The 17,715-nt window shown below is 47.1% G+C and overlaps 1 protein-coding gene across 4 annotated transcripts in view; it reads right to left on the bottom strand.

Moving 5' to 3' along the window:
* Positions 1-17,715, bottom strand: part of LOC149363824 (uncharacterized) — an 82,665-nt gene that overhangs the window by 54,458 nt on the left and 10,492 nt on the right. Inside the window, exons 2-4 of one of the 4 annotated variants that reach the window (XM_089573783.1) lie at positions 11,306-11,571; positions 8,962-9,164; positions 6,704-8,245 (exon numbers count right to left, since the gene is read on the bottom strand). The exons of 2 other annotated variants lie outside the window; for them this stretch is intronic. In XM_089573783.1, coding sequence (XP_089429909.1) covers positions 7,774-8,245; positions 8,962-9,164; positions 11,306-11,311 — 681 coding nt within the window. In that variant the 5' untranslated portion in view covers positions 11,312-11,571 and the 3' untranslated portion in view covers positions 6,704-7,773. Of the gene's footprint in view, positions 1-6,703; positions 8,246-8,705; positions 9,165-11,305; positions 11,572-17,715 lie in introns of those variants that run through there. One more of the 4 variants, XM_089573785.1, reaches the window with a different exon arrangement.

Below are 17,715 nucleotides of genomic sequence, written 5' to 3'. Positions count from 1 at the left end.
ATGCGGGATGCCTTGACACCTTGACTCAGCTGCGGGAGAGGTTTTGGATAATACGTGGGCGACAAGTCATAAAGAAAGTCCTGAGCCATTGTATGACCTGCAGAAAAATTAGCCGCAAAAGTGCCACGGAGCCTGTAGCACCACTGCCACGAGACAGGGTGTCAGAAGCAGCTCCATTTGCGGTCACAGGCCTTGACTTCACGGGACCACTTTTAACAAAGACGGAAGGCAAGATCACAAAGTCCTATATTTTGCTTCTGACCTGCGCAGTGACAAGAGCAGTACATCTATAGATTGTGAGCGATCAACTGGCAGTTTCCTCATGACATCCCGTCGCTTCGTAGCGAGACGCGGCATCTGCTACACGCTGTATTCCGACAATGCTAAGACTTTCCACCACGCTGCAGCGGAGCTGAAGAAACTTTGGACAACGGCTTGCCATCAAGAAGTACTCGACTATTTGTCCCAGCAAGAGATTGAATGGAAATTCAATGTGGAAAGGGCAGCTTGGTGGGGAGGCTTTTGGGAGCGGATAGTGCACTCGGTGAAAACTGCATTGAAGAAGGTGCTGGGGTGCAGCTACGTGGACTTCGAAGAGCTCTGCACCAACCTGGCGGATATCGAAGCCATGATAAACTCTCGGCCCCTCACTGCGATCCCCTCTGACGCGGGAGAACCGGAGCCACTGACGCCAGCACACTTTCTTGTCGGAAAGTACTTGACCGCTTTACCAACCTGCGGTGCACATCCCACGGCTGCCAGCTCCAGCGTACTCACTCGTCGTTGGAGGCACAGACAACGCCTGACTAAAAGCCTGTGGAACCGGTGGCGAACCGAACACTTGTGTTTACTGAGGTCCCACCATCTTTTTGACAGCCTCAAGTGACCTGCAAGTGAACGATTTGGTGCTGCTGCATGACGATTTCCACCCTCGACAAACATGGAAAACTGGCCGCATCACGGAGCTGTTTCCTGGGCGAGACGGAAGAACGCGCTCCTGTGCAATACGCTTGCCAGGTGGCACCACAGTAAGGCGCCCGATCCAACTCCTGCACCCGTTAGAAGTACAAAATGAATGAGTTAGAACTCATTCAGCGGGGAGGATGTTAAAGATTCTGCGTCAGTAAGCCGCTTCCAAGACATCTTCACGGCACGACGGCATCTTCACGGCACTGCGTCCGAGGGAAGGGGCCTCGGCTCGCTCCAAGGTCACTTGGGAAGCTCCCCCGACTCCCCCCGCCGGAAAGCGGAGTGCGTGTGTGCGGCAGTGATTTGTGCGTCAGGGCCGACGGGCAGAGGGGACGATTGCTTTGTCAATGACGGCGAAAAACAGACACTCAGCGACCCCGGAGAAGCGAGCCTCTCGTTTTTGACGCTCTCCGGCCAGTGTTCTTTCTTTGGTGTAGTTGTAAATAAATCCTCGTTCGTTGTTGTTATAAAGTATTTCAGTCTCCTGTAAGTCATTGGAAAATGAACAGACTGGGTCACTTCCAAACGGGCTTTTCGAAGTGCCTCACACTAGCACGATTAACCTCACAGCCCATGCCTTGACACGCCCCTCTGCCGCTGAGCTTCACACATGGAAGGAGCTTTTTTGAGAGATTGTGGGGACTTGCCCCGCTCATCACCTGTAGTTTGCTTCCCCACAATGTTGAAATTTCCGGAGTCCTCCACTACGACGTCCCTCATAGCCTGAGTCGCTTTGGGACGTTAAACCCCATAAACCAAGCACCCTCCCTAGTTATTTTAACAAACAAGGGAGGGCGCCGGTGTCCCAGCAACACAAGCGCTATGGGAGGTGTGAGTGCTGTGCGCGAGAACAGGACCCTCTCTTCAGCTGGGGACCTCGTCGCATACTGATGTTTCAGCGCGGCACTTTGCTCTCCACCAGCAGGGCGAGGCCTCGTGATGGGAACATTCTCCCGCCAGCTCATCCCGTCCGGCCTCAGAGTTTCTCCCTTGCTCTAGCGTGGGCGAACGTTCGCTCGTAACCGTGCTGGTGAGTCAGTCAGACCTCAATTCCTAAGCGCATTCTGTTGATAGCTGGCATTATTGTTGTTGCAAAAATAAACGCCCTGCTTGTGTCCCTCTATGATGACGTGAGCACCACGTCATCACGGGGTAGGGTCAGCGGTTTTGAACTGTGTCAGCCCCAATTAAGCAGGAAAAACATATTTATCCCCCACAAGATGTTTTTCATAATCATGAGGCTGTCTTGCAATTTTTTATTTTTCATTTCATGTGTCTGCAACATGCACATTTGGTGCACACTGTGTCTTGCTTTACTTTTCTGATACCTTGCGACATGCACGGTTGTTGTACAATGTTTCTTTCTTTGTATTTCCTTGGTTAAAGTTCAGTCATGAGTTCGACACTGTGTGTCATTTCTTCCTCCTTCATCCTGTCTTGAGCACTGTAATTTCTTCAATCATGGATGCCACCATCAATACAACCCTAGCCACAAACTCGGCAGATGCTACTTTGGCTACTATGCAACCTGTCAAGCACCACATGAAGCCCAAAACGATTGCCTTCCCTGGCACAAAAACTCTCCTAGAGACCGTACATAATGGCTGGTCATCGATGCCCTCCTTCAAGCTGTTGGCTACTCATCCTCTAAGGAACAAGGTGTCAGTGTTGCATTCATTCCCACCCAGACCATGTTGGCACTGAAAGCAAGCGTGAATCAACTCAGAAATTAACCAGCATTCAAACCGTCCTCTGTGCCAGCAAAGACCACTTTTTTGGGCTTACATGGCACACAGCTCTGATACCTGTGTAAAGTTTCCTTGCCCAACCTTCTGGATGCCACGCTGGCAGGATAGATTGAATTGCCATCTAGATTCTCACTCCTTTCTACTTGCCACCCTTCCACCATAATGCTGACAGTGCAAGGCATTCATCTACCTACCGAACGGCTGTTCAGCCAATCAGCAACCCATTCCTACCTCCCCGACTTCTCACAATGGTGTAAAAACTGGCTGGTTGTGGTAACTGTGCAGTAACTGTGTCTGTGTGTGACACCGTGTGTGACAAGACACTTGCCAATAAAACAGCAATGGTTGAAGATGAACCCATGTCCCAGCCACAGGGGCAGAGGAAGACCTCACCAAAAACGGCCATTTAGGTCCCCATGAGCTGAGGACAGTGGGATTAAATGTGAGCAAATCCACTCCAGCTACTACTGTATGTCCAGGTCATCATAGTAGCACACAACATCAGCCACCGCTCTCTCTGTGCGCCTCCCAACATCAATGAAAAGCAATTCTTTCTCTGCACTTAGGAACAATGCAGAATTAAAAATCCCCATTAGAAAGTCATGATGCCCGTCAAAATGATTGCGAATAAGAATGGGGAAGAGGTCTATGGGGCAGTCCTAGGCTTTACTGTTCCAAATGCCACTCCAATCACATTGGCTAAAAAAAAGTGTGATCTTCCAGGAGTTTATTGTCCCATGGGCTGTCAGCAAGGGCTAAAAGAAACTATGTTATCACATGACTCAGGCCTAATCATCTACTACAGTTTGTCACCTGCATTCTTAATACTAGCCACACCAACACTACAATGTTCACCCGCGGTCACCCTCTCGTAAACCTACCAGCAACCAGATGAAGAGAGCTATACCCAATTTCAAAAATGAGGTCGTCAATCGATACTTCACAAATGCGTTCAAATGCTTCAACAAACAGGCGGTGCTGCAGTGAGAACGAAGGGCCCAGGAGGCAAACAAGCTGCAGTACTATCAAATACACCACATGCAGCCACTGACTGTTGATGATATTGTTTATGTACAGGTGACATAAGTAAACGAAGCAGGCTATTCTGTTCAAATTGCAATCACGCCTTCTCTATCGGAGATGAAGAAACATAGTTTGTCCATAAGAAAGCGCACTAGCTTCCGCTACAAACGCGTACGTACCATGGCTGGGAATTTCAACTAAGCAAAGCATGAAAAATCTTACAAGTCAACAGCGTTCTCCGTTTACTTTTGATTACACCTAGACATTTGTTTACATCCAAGAGAGGCCACGTGTCAAAATTTCTGCACTCCTGCCATGGTCCCTTCCGCCCCAAGACACAAGCTACAGAAAGCAACTGGGAAGCAGAAAGCTGCTAAGGGCACAGCGACATTGTCAGCACTAATCAGATTAAGCCCTATGTTGATTGTGAATACAACTCGGCCACCGACCTAGAAGAACACAATCTCGAAGAGCGCACCACCATTGGAACAGAAGATGCACTGAAGCTGTGCCGTGCATATATAAACAACAAGCTCTCATCTAATGATAGCAAGGGCGAACAATTCTTCAATGCACCGGACACAGTTCCAAGTGACCATGCCAGGACTACAATTGAAAGGCCCGACAAGTGGCATCAAAAAAAGGTGGCAACGTTTACTTCTACATGTACAGTTCCCGCAACAGCCACAGAAATGTTGAGTGAAAGATCCCGAACAACAAGTTGCGTGGATTTCCATGGAAGCCTTACGAGAAAGAGCAATGGGAGCAGTGGATCACAGTTGTATGAAGTGCCCATTTCATCTTCTAAAGTTTATTTTCGCCTCCTCCAAGGTTAAAATCAGAAATAATGAAGAGTTTCTTTCTCTTCATTAGTGTGGACAATGGCCTGTGGCAACTCATTAAGGGCCAAACATGCATATGTAGTGCCCACTCTCTGGATAACGAGAGAAGTTCTGTCGCCTACAATTCAACAAAAATTCCCTTTTTGCCAGAGGAGAGACGACGGCATAGTACCCGAAACAAAGCTTGAGAGGTACCAACAGTAAGTCTTTATCTAGCCAATGATGCGTAGGCTTCAATACAGTGCTTCACAAAAATGCGGACTTACGAGTGCTGAAATGAGAGCAACAGGACAAATTGCGTGGGATGAGCTCCGCGTCAACCTCGTGATGTCCTCTAGGTGTTACGTCATGGATTTCTTCATTTTTGTGCACAATCATTCTCACGCTCTCGACAAGCTCATGCCAAGTTGCACAGTTTTTTGTTCTACAGAACAGTCATGTGTATTCTCTACCATTCTTTCTTAGGTCCAGCAACACGCATCAGATGGTGCGGTACAAATATCTGCCGGTTCAGACAACGCAACAGATCTTTAGTGTCTTGGTTAGGCCCTTGCTGCTGGTGAGGAGCAATTCAAAGCATGAGATGAAAACATTACGTTTTCATCCATGGTAAGGCCCTCATGGAATCCTCTCAAATCTTAATACCTGCTATATGTAGGCTGCTATATTTATATACTGTAGCAATCATAGTTTGTTTCCAAGCATGCCAGTGATGAAATTCGCAGTTTTAAATGTAGTGGCGCCGGCCCCTACACTCCATCTCACAAGTTGTTTGGTGCGCTGTGAAGGCTGCAGTGGAATCAGAACGGCGGGCGCTGCAAAACATGTTCCTCCGCACCTCTCCCCCACGCGACTAGTGGCTCCATCCCTGGAAAAGAAAAAGCACCAGTGTCCAGCTACTGCACGCAGGAGACTCTGCCAACTTGGCGGATGCCATGTTTACGAATGACGGCACACCACTTGAAGGAAGCCTCCACAAAACTGTGCTCGTGCGAACTTTCTCTGCTAGTTTAACCTGTGAATGAAATGATCAATAAACTTTTAAAACACCACCCTGAACTAATTTACCAATAGTAGAGTTTCCTAATTCAGCGCCATCTATTGAGCGAAACACGAAGCCTTAGCTGCCGCCATTAGCTTGGCGAGCCACTCCGGTAGCAACCATGCACGCATGCAGATGCGACACCGTCTGTGCAGAATCGCCTGTTTGCCCAGCGTCTCACAACCACTGTGTTGAAAACTACCAGCATCATGCCCGTTCACTGCTGTGTGCCACTGTGCAAGCAAAGAGGAGTGCTCATTCATGCACTTAATTCGTGCATGACCTTGCGTCTACTTCTTTTGTTGTAGGTGCCCTTCTACTGCTTCCCACGGGATGCTTATTGGAAGAAGAGGTGGCTGATTGCAATTAAACGTGACGAGGGGAAGTTTTTCAACGTGACAAAATTCACCAAAGTGTGTTCGAGGCAGTTCGTGGAAGACTGCTATATTCGGAACGTAGTGGGGAATCGGCAATTTCTCAGACAAGATGCTGTGTCGACTGTGTTTGCATCCTCTGCGCCGAAACCTCCACAGAGAAGAAAACCTCGAAACAGGCTATCATGCAGCATAAACTCTGCCACCAACAGTGCTAGTGCCGCTACATCCGACCTTGAGCCGCCCACCGGTGTTGTCACCGAGCCACCAGAGGCGGCAGAAAAGAGCGGCGGGAGCGTTCCTGCTGAGGCTAGCGCATCGAACAGTATCAGTGACGACCCTGCGTGCGATTGTGTGTGCTTGCGGGAAGTGGCGGACCTCAAGCAAAAAGTTGAAGCTCTAATGGCACATATTGAAACCCTTGAGGCAAAGCTTAAGGGCCAGGCAGAGTAACTGAGCTTAGCAAAAGCCTCTTTCTACAGGGTGCACCGTGAAGGTGAGCTGGTAGAAGCTAAAAATGTGCAGCTTGAAGAACGACTGAGTCGAAAATTTCCCATTGAATGTTTTAAAGACAGCCCTAAATAGATGGCATTCTAAACGGGCCTTCCAAGCTATGAGGCTTTCATAAGCTTTTTTGATTTCCTTGATCCAGGGCAGAACTGCGAAAATGTTAAGGCCTGGACAAAAAGTTATAAGGAGGGCACTAACAATGCTGGAAGGCCCCATTTGCTGCCTGCCAAAGAACAGCTGTTCTTAGTGCTCGTGAGGCTTCGCCTTGGGCTGTTCGAAAAAGACCTGGCCTACAGGTTTACGATTTCAATGGCAATAGTATCCAGATTGTGCACAACCTGGATTAGCTTCATGTACCTGCAGATAGGCCAGCTTAACCTCTGGATGTCCAGAGAAGAAGTAAATGAATTAATGCCAGCTGTGTTTACCACACAGAGGTACTCAAGCACTAGAGTAATCATAGATGCAACACAGGCAAGGTGTGAGGTCCCAAGCTCTCTTGTGCTGCAGTCGCAAACTTTCTCAACCTACAAGTCGGCAAATACATTTAAAGCATTGATTGCTACAGCACCAGATGGGACGATCACTTTCTTGTCAAAACTGTTTGCCGGGTCGATTTCTGACAAGGACTTGGTACAGAAAAGTGGATTCTAAAGCTCGAGTTACAGCCTGGAGACATAGTCATGGCTGACAAGGGATTTAAGATAGATGACCTCCTTAGTAAGGTTGGCGTCACACTGAATACTCCTCCATTTTTACGCAGAGACTGTTTCACAACAGAAGTAACTAAAACACAAGAGATTGCAAAACTTAGGATTCATGTTAAGAGGCGTATTCAGTGCATCAAAGCATTCCAAATCTTTGACAGGCCAGTTCCACTGACCACAGCGCCTGTCATCAATGAAATGTGGGCTGTTTGTGCATTTTTGACCAATCTCCAGAGCCCGCTTATAGGGTGCAACGATACTGAATAATGCATGCACACTATTTGGTAGTCTTTCTCATTGCTGTAGATGTATGCATTTTCTTCCCTTCTTTGCAAATGTATAAGTGATGTAACTGTATGACGTTTTATTATGCTGCATGCTCTGTTCAATGTATAGGATGTCTGGACTCCATCAGGCGCAGCACATCTGCCCGTGCATCTAAGACCTCGCTGTCTGAATAAAAGATATTGATATCACTTGTATATGTTTCAGGTCGAAATTTAATGGACAGTGAAGCAGTTTTGTTATCATTTTTCATGGCCTTTGATGACCTGTAGTTTATTGTTCTGCCAAAAATGGGAGAAGTGTGTCAAAGTAGAATTTCTCTAGCTGGTTTCTACATAGCTGCCAAGCAGCTTTATCGAACCTTATCCTTTTGATGACAATGAAATGTGGTGAATAGGCAACAAAGTCTGCCCAGGTGAGGCCAGTTAGGGCCATTTGGCCAAGAACTTCATAGTAATAAAAATCTTGGCGATGAAGTCTGAAGACTCTGGTGGCGTTTTTCACGAGGCATGACCCTTCTAGGCTTGGGAAATCCATATTTTTCATTGAGCAAGGACACTTGACCTCAATAATTCCATGGCTGCCTTCTTCTGGGTCCCAGACTATTCTATCTGGTGAGGCTCCCAGCCATGGCCAAGCTGGAGTTACAGCAAATCCACAGTAAAAAGTCTGCACATCGTGCTGCAGTGCCTGCATTGCCGCCACGTATCGGCATATGGCTTGCTGCTCACTTGAAATGCCGTACCTGAAATAGATACCGAAAATAGTCATCCACACTGCACTGAAAACCAACACCTCCAATTCACACAGAAAGGCTGCCAGTGAAAGCAGAAATATGATCATTAAGTAACCCATGCCGAACAATATTAGCTATCTTATAGACGTGTTAAACTTTGCTGCATCAGAATGAAGCTGTTGTATCGAGGTGCCTTCGAATGTGTGTCTGACAAAATGAAATGAGTTTGTTACAAGACGGCATGAACACTTATGATGTAAATAATCTGTGCATGGATGGAAGAAATATTTTTTTCGTGTCCAAGTTTGAATAAGAATGTACAACAGCAGAGAGCACTAAATATTATTAAAGAGTTTTATTTCACGCACTGAACTTTTTGTTACTTTTGCATGCTTTTATGCTACCAGTGTTTGTTCACAGCGCTGCTAAAGGCCTCATGGCACATCAACTAGCCCTTACTGCCCCCTTCCTGTGATGTGATGCATTACTACAGGACCCATCATAGCCTGAGTCTCTTTGGGATGTTAAACCCCATAAACCAAACCATTACTACAGAATCAATGTATCGACTTGTGTCCATACAAGAAAAAGGTGTCATATAATGTAACACACTGCAACAGATCACCCCAAAAGATTGATGCATTTTACAAGCAGTGCATGTAAGCATTAGTCTGAGCACAAGACTCAAATTGTGCTTGAATTTACATGTAAAAATGGGTGCTTACTGGATTGCTCTCACTCGTGACAGGTCCCTCTCGGCAGTCAAGTTCTTGGGCCCCTTCATTGTCCAGTTCTCCCGTTTCATAACTGCACCAAAGTTGGATGCAGTCAGTCGTTGACGGCGGGCTGCCTTCCATGCAGCATTCTTATTTTGCCCACAGGTACTTTTCTCCAGTTGAAGAGCCTCGGTGATGGTGAGAGTTAGTGACTGCAAAAAAAAGCACAGAAAAATATGCTTGCTTAGGTAAAACCAGATATCAGCTCTGCTTCAACTAGCACATTTGTATTTGAGCACAACAACAATTTGCTGTGCATGATGGTTGAAATACATATGCACATATGTTCACGCAGAATAAGCAGCTACATTCAGCACTTTAACATATTAATACACCATCCTGGGTTATACGCACATATGTTGTATGCATTTAAGAAAATAAAACACTCAGACAGAGCTGCAGCTGTGGACATTTTTTGGACATACTAGCCACATTCTCATTACCCTACATTATTCAAATACAGTCGAACCTCGTTATAACGAACACGGATACAGCGAATTATCGGATATAACGAAGTGAAAGAAAAGTTTGGTTGGACGTGCTTTATTTCTATGGGAGTTCTATCTGTATAACGAAACGAAAAATTCAAAATTCGACACTATATCGGTTATAACGAAGCAGTTTTGTATTCACAGCGCTCAAAATGCGCAAGCAAGGAGGAAAAAATTTCAAAACACGCTAAATTTTTATCTTTTGAATCGCCCGCACCTAAGATGTGTTTGAATCACCCGCGCTTCCGCACGCCACGCCATCTAGGGAGAGCGAATGAATCTAGCATCAACAGCTGCGTAGCATGTGACACGTGATCGAACCAACGCCCGTGCTCCCCGGCCACCCCGCCGGCACGATTGCCGACTCGCGCGCTATCTCCGCGCTATCTCTATGATCTCTGCAGTCCATTCTGTAGACGCCGTCGCGGAACGCGTCGTAGCAGCAGTTTCGCTTGAAACGAAGATAAAGATCTTCAGGGCGGTTGACAGCGGGCGTAAGGAAAAGTCATTGCCGCGGACTTTGGTGTCGCGCCTAGCACTCTATCAACCATCTTGAGCGCAAGGCAGAAGGTTGCAAACGTCCTCTCTGCAGGCGTTGTGAAGAATGACAGCAAGAGTGTAAGGCTCTGTCACCACCAGGGTGTTGAAGATGCTTTGTTTGCATGGTTCAAGGACGTTATAGCGCGTAACCTGCCTGTGTCTGGTGCCGTCCTTCGAAGGGAGGCGAGAAGTCTGACTTGCGTCTGAGGCCACAATGACTTTTATGCAAGCAGTGGCTGGCTGCAGCGATTTAATGAGCGCCGTCGGATTGTTTGCCACGTCTTGTCTGGTGGCTGTGGCGCCCGAACTGACCGACCAAGAAATTGTTGATCAGGTGGTTTCTACAGATGATGCTACAAACAACAATGCATGTGAAGATGGCGAAGTTGAGGGGGTACCTCGGGAACCTACCTGTGGCCAAATCAGCTAACATCGGGAAAGCACTGCTCTGTGTTGATTTCGTCGAAAAATTTAACCTGTCAAATAGTGTGAAGTGCCGCCGAACGAAGATTACATCGTTTTTTAAATAAATTAGTTTTTGCACCTGGCCAGCATCCCGACTTGTGAGTTCGCTCTTGCTTTCCAGTACGAAATGCAAGGCGAGGTATGACATGCTTATACCATGCGTTAAATTAAAAAATAGTGCATTTTTCAACCCTGTGCTGTCCATCCTAAAGTGCCTTTACTTTGGTTTATTAACAGACCTTTTCTGCTGGAATTTGAGTGCATGCTTTTATAACGAATATCGGATATAACGAACGAATTTCCGCGCAAAATGCGACTTCGTTATAACGAGGTTGGACTATATAACATGTGTATTCACCTCAATTATGGCTTTCTGTGGTGGTGGCAGGTGTTGAGCTGAAGCCACATACACTGACGTTGCACAGATGATAGCTGGTTCTGGTGGAACTGAGTCGGCACCTCTCACTGTGGTACCCAACTTGATGTCTGGACTAACATGGCTTGAGAAATGGTGAGGCACTAATGGCTTCTGGCACCATAACATACTGCCTTCGTAAGTTTCTCCATAGGAAGAATTTGCTGTTTTCACTGTCATTGCCTGCAAGTGCTTTGAAAATGGGGTTGGTGCCAGTGCCGAGAGGTCTTGTCCGAATTTCAGAGCAGCCCTTTTTTGACATCCCCTGCAAGCCTGGGTTTTTTGCGCGCTTCGTAAAGTCGAGAAGCCGTGGCACACTCCAGACCATCGGGCCGTACGGATCTCCAATCTACTTTGTCTACTGCACTCGACGATATTTTACCTCCATGTGATCGCCTCCACTTCTGCGGCAGCTCCATGCAAGACAGCTCAGGCGGCGGTTCTTCGTATCCTTGCTTCTTTAGCAGCACAAGGGACTTCAGCAATGCCAGAGCATGGCGGCACGCACCATTCCCCCGCACAGCGCACTCGCATGTGCAGCCTTCTATGAAGCCATCTTGCGTTATCATAGCACTGACTTGATAAGGCAATGCAGTCTTCTTCTGGCTCCTAAAGCATCGCGCGCGTACATGCACGAACGTGGAGTCACTGCAAAAGAAAAAAAAGATGATCAAAGTAACTAATATTCCTTACAGCACGAACAAAGTGAAAAAATAGCAGGCACTCAGTTTAACAAGCCATGCCTGCTCTACAGTGCAGCCCCATAAAGAATGAGAGTGTGTCTGCCAGTTCAGCGAACACAATGATCATTTATGCAGCAAAGAGCGCTGGAAAACAATAAAAGCAAAGTCGCACATAAGGCAGCTTACCATGTAGTGAATGATGACGTTTCGATGGAATCGCACTGAATGTAGCTTCCGGCGACAAACTTGTGGCTGCGGTCATCATTCCGCTTGCCGAGGCTCCTTGAAGCGCTGTAAGCTTGTATTTTGTTGATGGTGAGGCTCTTTGGAATAAGAGAGAGGCTTCTGGACCACGACATTCCTAGCCAAGGGGAGGTATGCTATCCAAATGGGCTCAGTAAAGCAAGGGAGAACGCGGAGGCTATCAAAGCAGCGGGAGCCATCGCCAAGCTAATGGCGGACGACACCGGCGACCAGTGCTGCCGGACTGAATTAGTAAACTCTCCTATTACTGCAATAATTGTTTGGAAAATAGTCACAACACTGCTCAAACAGTTGAGGGACTATTTGCTGTCTTCCTTGGCCCTGACTGGACGAGAGAGGTCTATTTCCCAGTACTGCAAACAACTTGCGAGACGAAGTGTACAAAATAAAAGTGCTGGAGCAAATATACACACAACAGTGTGCAATGGGAAATATCCATTGACAGCCATCATCACCAATACAGCAGTCAGTGGGACTATCGCCTATCGGAGCAGGCACACTGCCTACTGCTATGAGGGGGGGCTCCTGGATCAAAACAGTGGCTTCTTCAAAGAGCATCACTTCCTCCCAACCAGGCCGAAACAAACAACAGGACCCAATCTCTTAAGTGCTTCAACAGACAAGAGTGCCACATACATGATGAAAGCTGGTGGGAAAATGGGGCCCACAAATGCCAAGATGGACTGTACCTCAATGAAGCTGAAACCAAGAAGTACACTGACAATAACTATGAAGAAGATTATTTGCTACCGACTGTTTGAGATTGCTGGAAAGTGGAAGCGAAAGTGGAAGCGATTTTGAACATGCCCATGCCAACAAATGCCAAGTCTGTCCTATCCTGGCTACAGACGGCGAATTTTTACAGACGGTTCATACCTAACTTTGCCAAAATTTCATCACCCCTGCAGGCAATCGCCAGAACAGGAGTTTTCACTTGGACTGCAGCTTGCGCGGCGCATCGCAGCGCAGTACATCCGCAACATAATCGACTTTGCCACTCACTTCATTGTACCTGCTGCAGTGGTCACAACAAGCACCAAAGAAGTAATTCACCATCTGTACTCGGTATTCTACCGTTATGGTGTCCGCAATGACTGTTTGTCAGATCACGGCCGTGCTTTCGACTCCCATTAGTTTAAACGTTTTCTGAGACTATATGGCATTGAACAACACTTTTCTGTCCCGTACCGTGCATCCAGCAATGGTCTCGTAGAGCAAAGTAACGCAACTCTTGTCTCCGTGCTCAAGAAGACATGCAGCGCTGAACCATTCAGTTGGGAAAGAAAGCTTAATGCGGCAGCCTTTGCCGTCAACACTGCCATAAACGCGAGCTTGGGATTTTCGCCCTTTGAACTTCTACATGGGTATGTTCCCAAACTGCCAACAGAGAAATTCCGCCGCGAAGCGACAACCAACTTTGAGACAAGGCTGCTAGACCTCACCGAACATCGCTCAGAGGCACATGCCAATTCAATTCAAGCTCAACAAGAACGAAAAAACCGTTACGACCAATCACATCGCGATGCCAACTTTCAAGTCGGTCAGTACGTGTGGCTTCAGTGCCAAGAGCCCATTACAGATGGCACACCCAAGCTTGCCGCCAAGTTCAAGGGTCTCTACAGAATAGCCGACCAAAAGACGCCTGTCACCTTCGTAGTTCGTCGCGTCACTGCCCATCCTGCCAGTACTTTGTCAAGGGACGAAAGAATTGTTCATCTGAGCCAGATCAAACAATTCCGGCCACCGTATATCGACCAAGTCCTGCTAGACCCACAACCAACGCCATTTCCATCATCAATTGAAAGTGCTGTGCAAAGTGAAAATGGTGATATATCTGAACTCCCTCCCGAAACATCTGAAGTTATCGCGGACTGTGTTTATGAGAACACTGAGAACGTTGCAGCTTGCCCGTGTTTCCAATCACTCCTGGCGTCATATTCGGCCGCCGAGGTGGCTGGAAGCCTATGAGAAGTGATGTAAGAGAATGGGAGATTTTTTAAAGAGGGGTGGGATGTGAGGACTGCCATCATATAACTTCTACGACGCCCCTGCCAGTGCACATGTGTGCGCCACGCCTTGTTACTTGAGCCAGGTGAACGCGAACGACCACGCCAGCCCCGCGTGCACCTCAGACTTACTCTTTCTCTCTCTTTGCACATCAACGGCATGTACCACGCGAGCGCCTCTTTTTGTTTGTTTTAAGCAGTACTCTCATATCCTGAGAGAGGCCGCTGGCTTGCTAGGCAGTTGGTTGAGTGCCACCGGGCTCGCCGGACACCCATTCTCATATAAACAGTTTTACTTTTCCACCTGTGCTTTCGTCTGCCTGGACACCCATCCGTCTCGCAGCATAGTATAAGGGCAGCTATACATTTAACATCTTTAACAGCAATTTTACCAAATCGTATAGCGACATTTGCCTCCAAGGCCTACGATTGTCACTCATCAGACACACATCCCATTTGAGTCCGGGTTCCTTGCCAGGACTGAACTGGGCAACATAGTGCCAGCATAGAAGGGCTTTCCAGGAATTAGAGCGCCCGCTGCAGGTAAGAAAGGCATGGTTACTTTGACCCCCTTTTCAAAAGAAAATGTACAACTTACATATGCTGAACTTCAGGAAACATACAATGTGACAACTCTGTGTGCTATAAATCTTGCTATTAGGCCACAAACCTTAGGTCATCAATTTGTCTCTTTGAAGATGGCTGTTATCGCAAAATTAACAACGAATGTGAGTTCTCTATCTTACAATCCGATATTAACAGCATTTCCGAATGGTGTCAGTAATGGAACATAGAGCTCAACATTAACAAGTGTAAGCATAAGCATGTCACCCATGTTAGCACATCAGCTCCTACGTACTACCTCAACAATGTTCCTCTTGAATCTCTCTCTTCCTACAAATATTTACGTGTTCACAAAACCAGCAGCTTGTCATGAAAACTGCATGTCCATCATGTAGTTAATAATTCTAACTGTAAGTTTGGTTATCTTAGAAGAAACCTTTTACGTTGTCCTAGCGCAATATGCAGCTTCTGCCTGGGACCCAGGCGTCAATTCACTCATCACTGAACTGGAAAGTGTGCAGAATCGCGCATATGGCATTAAACTAAAGAGTTTTAGCTGAGTGACTCTGCGCACCCGCTCCGCTCAGCCGGCAAGCGGGAGCGATACTGCGCATGCGCGAACCTGCTGAGACGGGAGCGCACGACCGGACCGTCACCTCCGTTCCGCGGCGGCCAAGCAGAGTGCTGAGCGGCGTGACAAGCGGGCCTTGCGCAAAGCATTCTGGTCTCACACGACAGCGGTGCATTCAGATTTCCAACATGTCTGCCGCCAGTTCAGCAGTCGCAGAAACATTTGCCGCTACAACTTTGCAAGGTAGTGCAGCCTCGGCGAATCGCGGTTTGCGATTCATGAGGACTTGTGCCTCTTGTGCAAGGTTGTTGCGGTAAATCCGTTTGCGAACCCTGGCTTGTGGAAACTTGTGTTGGGCAACGTAGTAGCAGCGATGCGGCGGGAGCTCACGCTACGGGCAGTGCGAGACCGAGTCGACTTGCTGCCGGGGTATTTCTGTCAGCAAGACAGAACAAACCTGAAAAAGTAAGTACATGCGTGCTAACTGCTTTCAGTGCTCTACATCTAGGTTACAAATGACATGCGTGTTCGCAAAATGCAATCTCATTTCTATCTCAGATCCAGCACAGAGGAGCAGTACGGAGAACTACAGCAGCTGCTGCAAGAAGTGTCGGATATCGCTCGTGAATTCGAATATGCGGCGCGAGCACAACCGAGGAAGGGTAATGGGACTGAGGCAGCGAAAATGCTGATGTCAGCACCCGTTTCAGACACTAACAAAAAGCGCGCCGTGCAAAACTTGCGCGACGGCGCATTGGAGTTGATGGAAACGGAGAACAGCCAGGCAGACAACATTCAAACCGGTAAGCGATGCAATAGTGCTTATACATGTTCCAAAGAATGCCTTGTGCGCCGCTCTGCCTGTTGAGCTTCGAAGGCGCAATAAATCGCTCACATTAGTTGCGTAGGGGAGCTGGCATAAAAACACGACATTCCTATTGTCATGTGGTTGGTTCTTAGGGGTTACAGTGATAAAATCTATTCACAAGTCGCCGTTTTCCTTTGCGTGACTTGCCACGGTGCTAACACTGAGCAACTGCTGAATTTCAAAATGCTTGCTCTTTCGAGTGATGAACACTCCACATGACTTACTGCTGGTGTAGTCGATGCAGTTTTATTATTGTTGTTCCCTTCGCAGTGTGCAGCAAAAAACGAGTGGAGCTAAAATAATGGTTACTTTTTGAACTTGAATCAGCTGCTCCTTTTTTGTACTCTGAATGTTGTGGTGTCATCCCGGCAGAGGACAAAAACACACATTGCCTCCGGCAAGTTGCATTTCGCACTTGTTTGGTTGACACCTTATAACTGTAGTGGATTTATACATTTCTGTATTGCTGTTTACTTGCAGACGCTGAGTCAGCGGCTTCAAAGTTGCTCATGTCACTATGCGACCCAGAGCAGGAGCCCCAACTGCTGCTGCGGAGCCCACAGTCTGTCCACACTGAGCAGATTCCTGTAGCAGACAGCCATTCTGACACTGATGACAGTGCTGTTCCTGGAGCACGTCCAGCAAAGGCGCAGCCGCATTGAAGGCAGCGGCAGCGTGTGCAAGATATGCCCAAAGGTGAAACTACATATAATAATACTGCACATAGATCGAGGGCAACACACGGATAGTGCTTTCATGTTGAAAGCTAAAGCAGGCACGTTTGACATCATGATGCTTATTACTAGGGCCCGGAAATTTAGGCACTAAAGAACCCCGAAATAGGCAGGCATCTAGGCTCTAAAAAACACTGAAATAGGCTCTATAAAGCAAAAATAGGCGCTTTGAATAATACTCTTTACTCAGAAGTACAAGATTTATAAGTCAAGCATGGAACATACGGAGTCCTCAACTGAAGCAATAAAGCACATTCTCAGGTTTTCGAGCGTGAAGCTCCTTCGGTTTTCGCTAAGCATAGTTTTGTACCTCAATAGGCTTCTTTGGACATCACATGAACTTAGTGGCGCGAACCTAAAACGTGAGAGTTGATAAAGGCTTAGGCCTTCAGGCGATGTACCCATATCGTCGCCGTGTAGAAAGACTCTGATTTGGGAAATTGTTTCTAGGCATCTATTTTTTTCTACCAGTTGTTGCATCATCGTAGAAGCAGTGGCACCCTTTTCTTCCATTCCCCAAAGTGCTGCGGTACTTCTGCCACTTCCTTCAGCGATTCATCTATTGCAATTCCAGCCTTTTCCAACTTTGTCATTCTTTCCGTCAATGTTGAGAAGATTGCACTAATGTATCTCAGGTCTCTTTCCAAACTCGCCTCTTGCTACACTTCGAGATAAACACTTCGTTACACTACGTTCAAGTTACAATTCGAGAAAAACGTTCGGCGAGACCCGCGCCTTTTGTGCGTGCATCGGCGCGCGCCTTTCACCATACATAGACGTAAGTCTCAAAATTGAAAAACGTCACCGAGGACCGAAGTGCCAGATTTAGGCATTTATAGGCAAAAATTGAGGTTAAATAGGTAGCATTTCCTAAAAAGTGACAAAAAGGCAGGCAAGGGCAAAAATCCCTCGTTTAGGCATTTATAGGCATTTTTAGGCAAATGCCTAAATTTCCGGGCCCTACTTATTACAGATGTAATGTGCAAGAAATATGTGATCGGCAGACCATATGCATTCTTTTTCATACAAGGTGCTACGAAATTTCATTATGTGACCTTACTTAGTTACTCTGTAGGAGATTTTTGTGACGAGCAGTGATTAG

This window comes from Amblyomma mixtum, chromosome 2 (genome assembly GCF_055824585.1).
Source record: "Amblyomma mixtum isolate Tamu chromosome 2, ASM5582458v1, whole genome shotgun sequence".
NCBI classification, from domain to species: domain Eukaryota; kingdom Metazoa; phylum Arthropoda; class Arachnida; order Ixodida; family Ixodidae; genus Amblyomma; species Amblyomma mixtum.
Note: the sequence above shows the minus strand (reverse complement) of the source record. Positions and strands in the feature narration are given on the sequence as shown.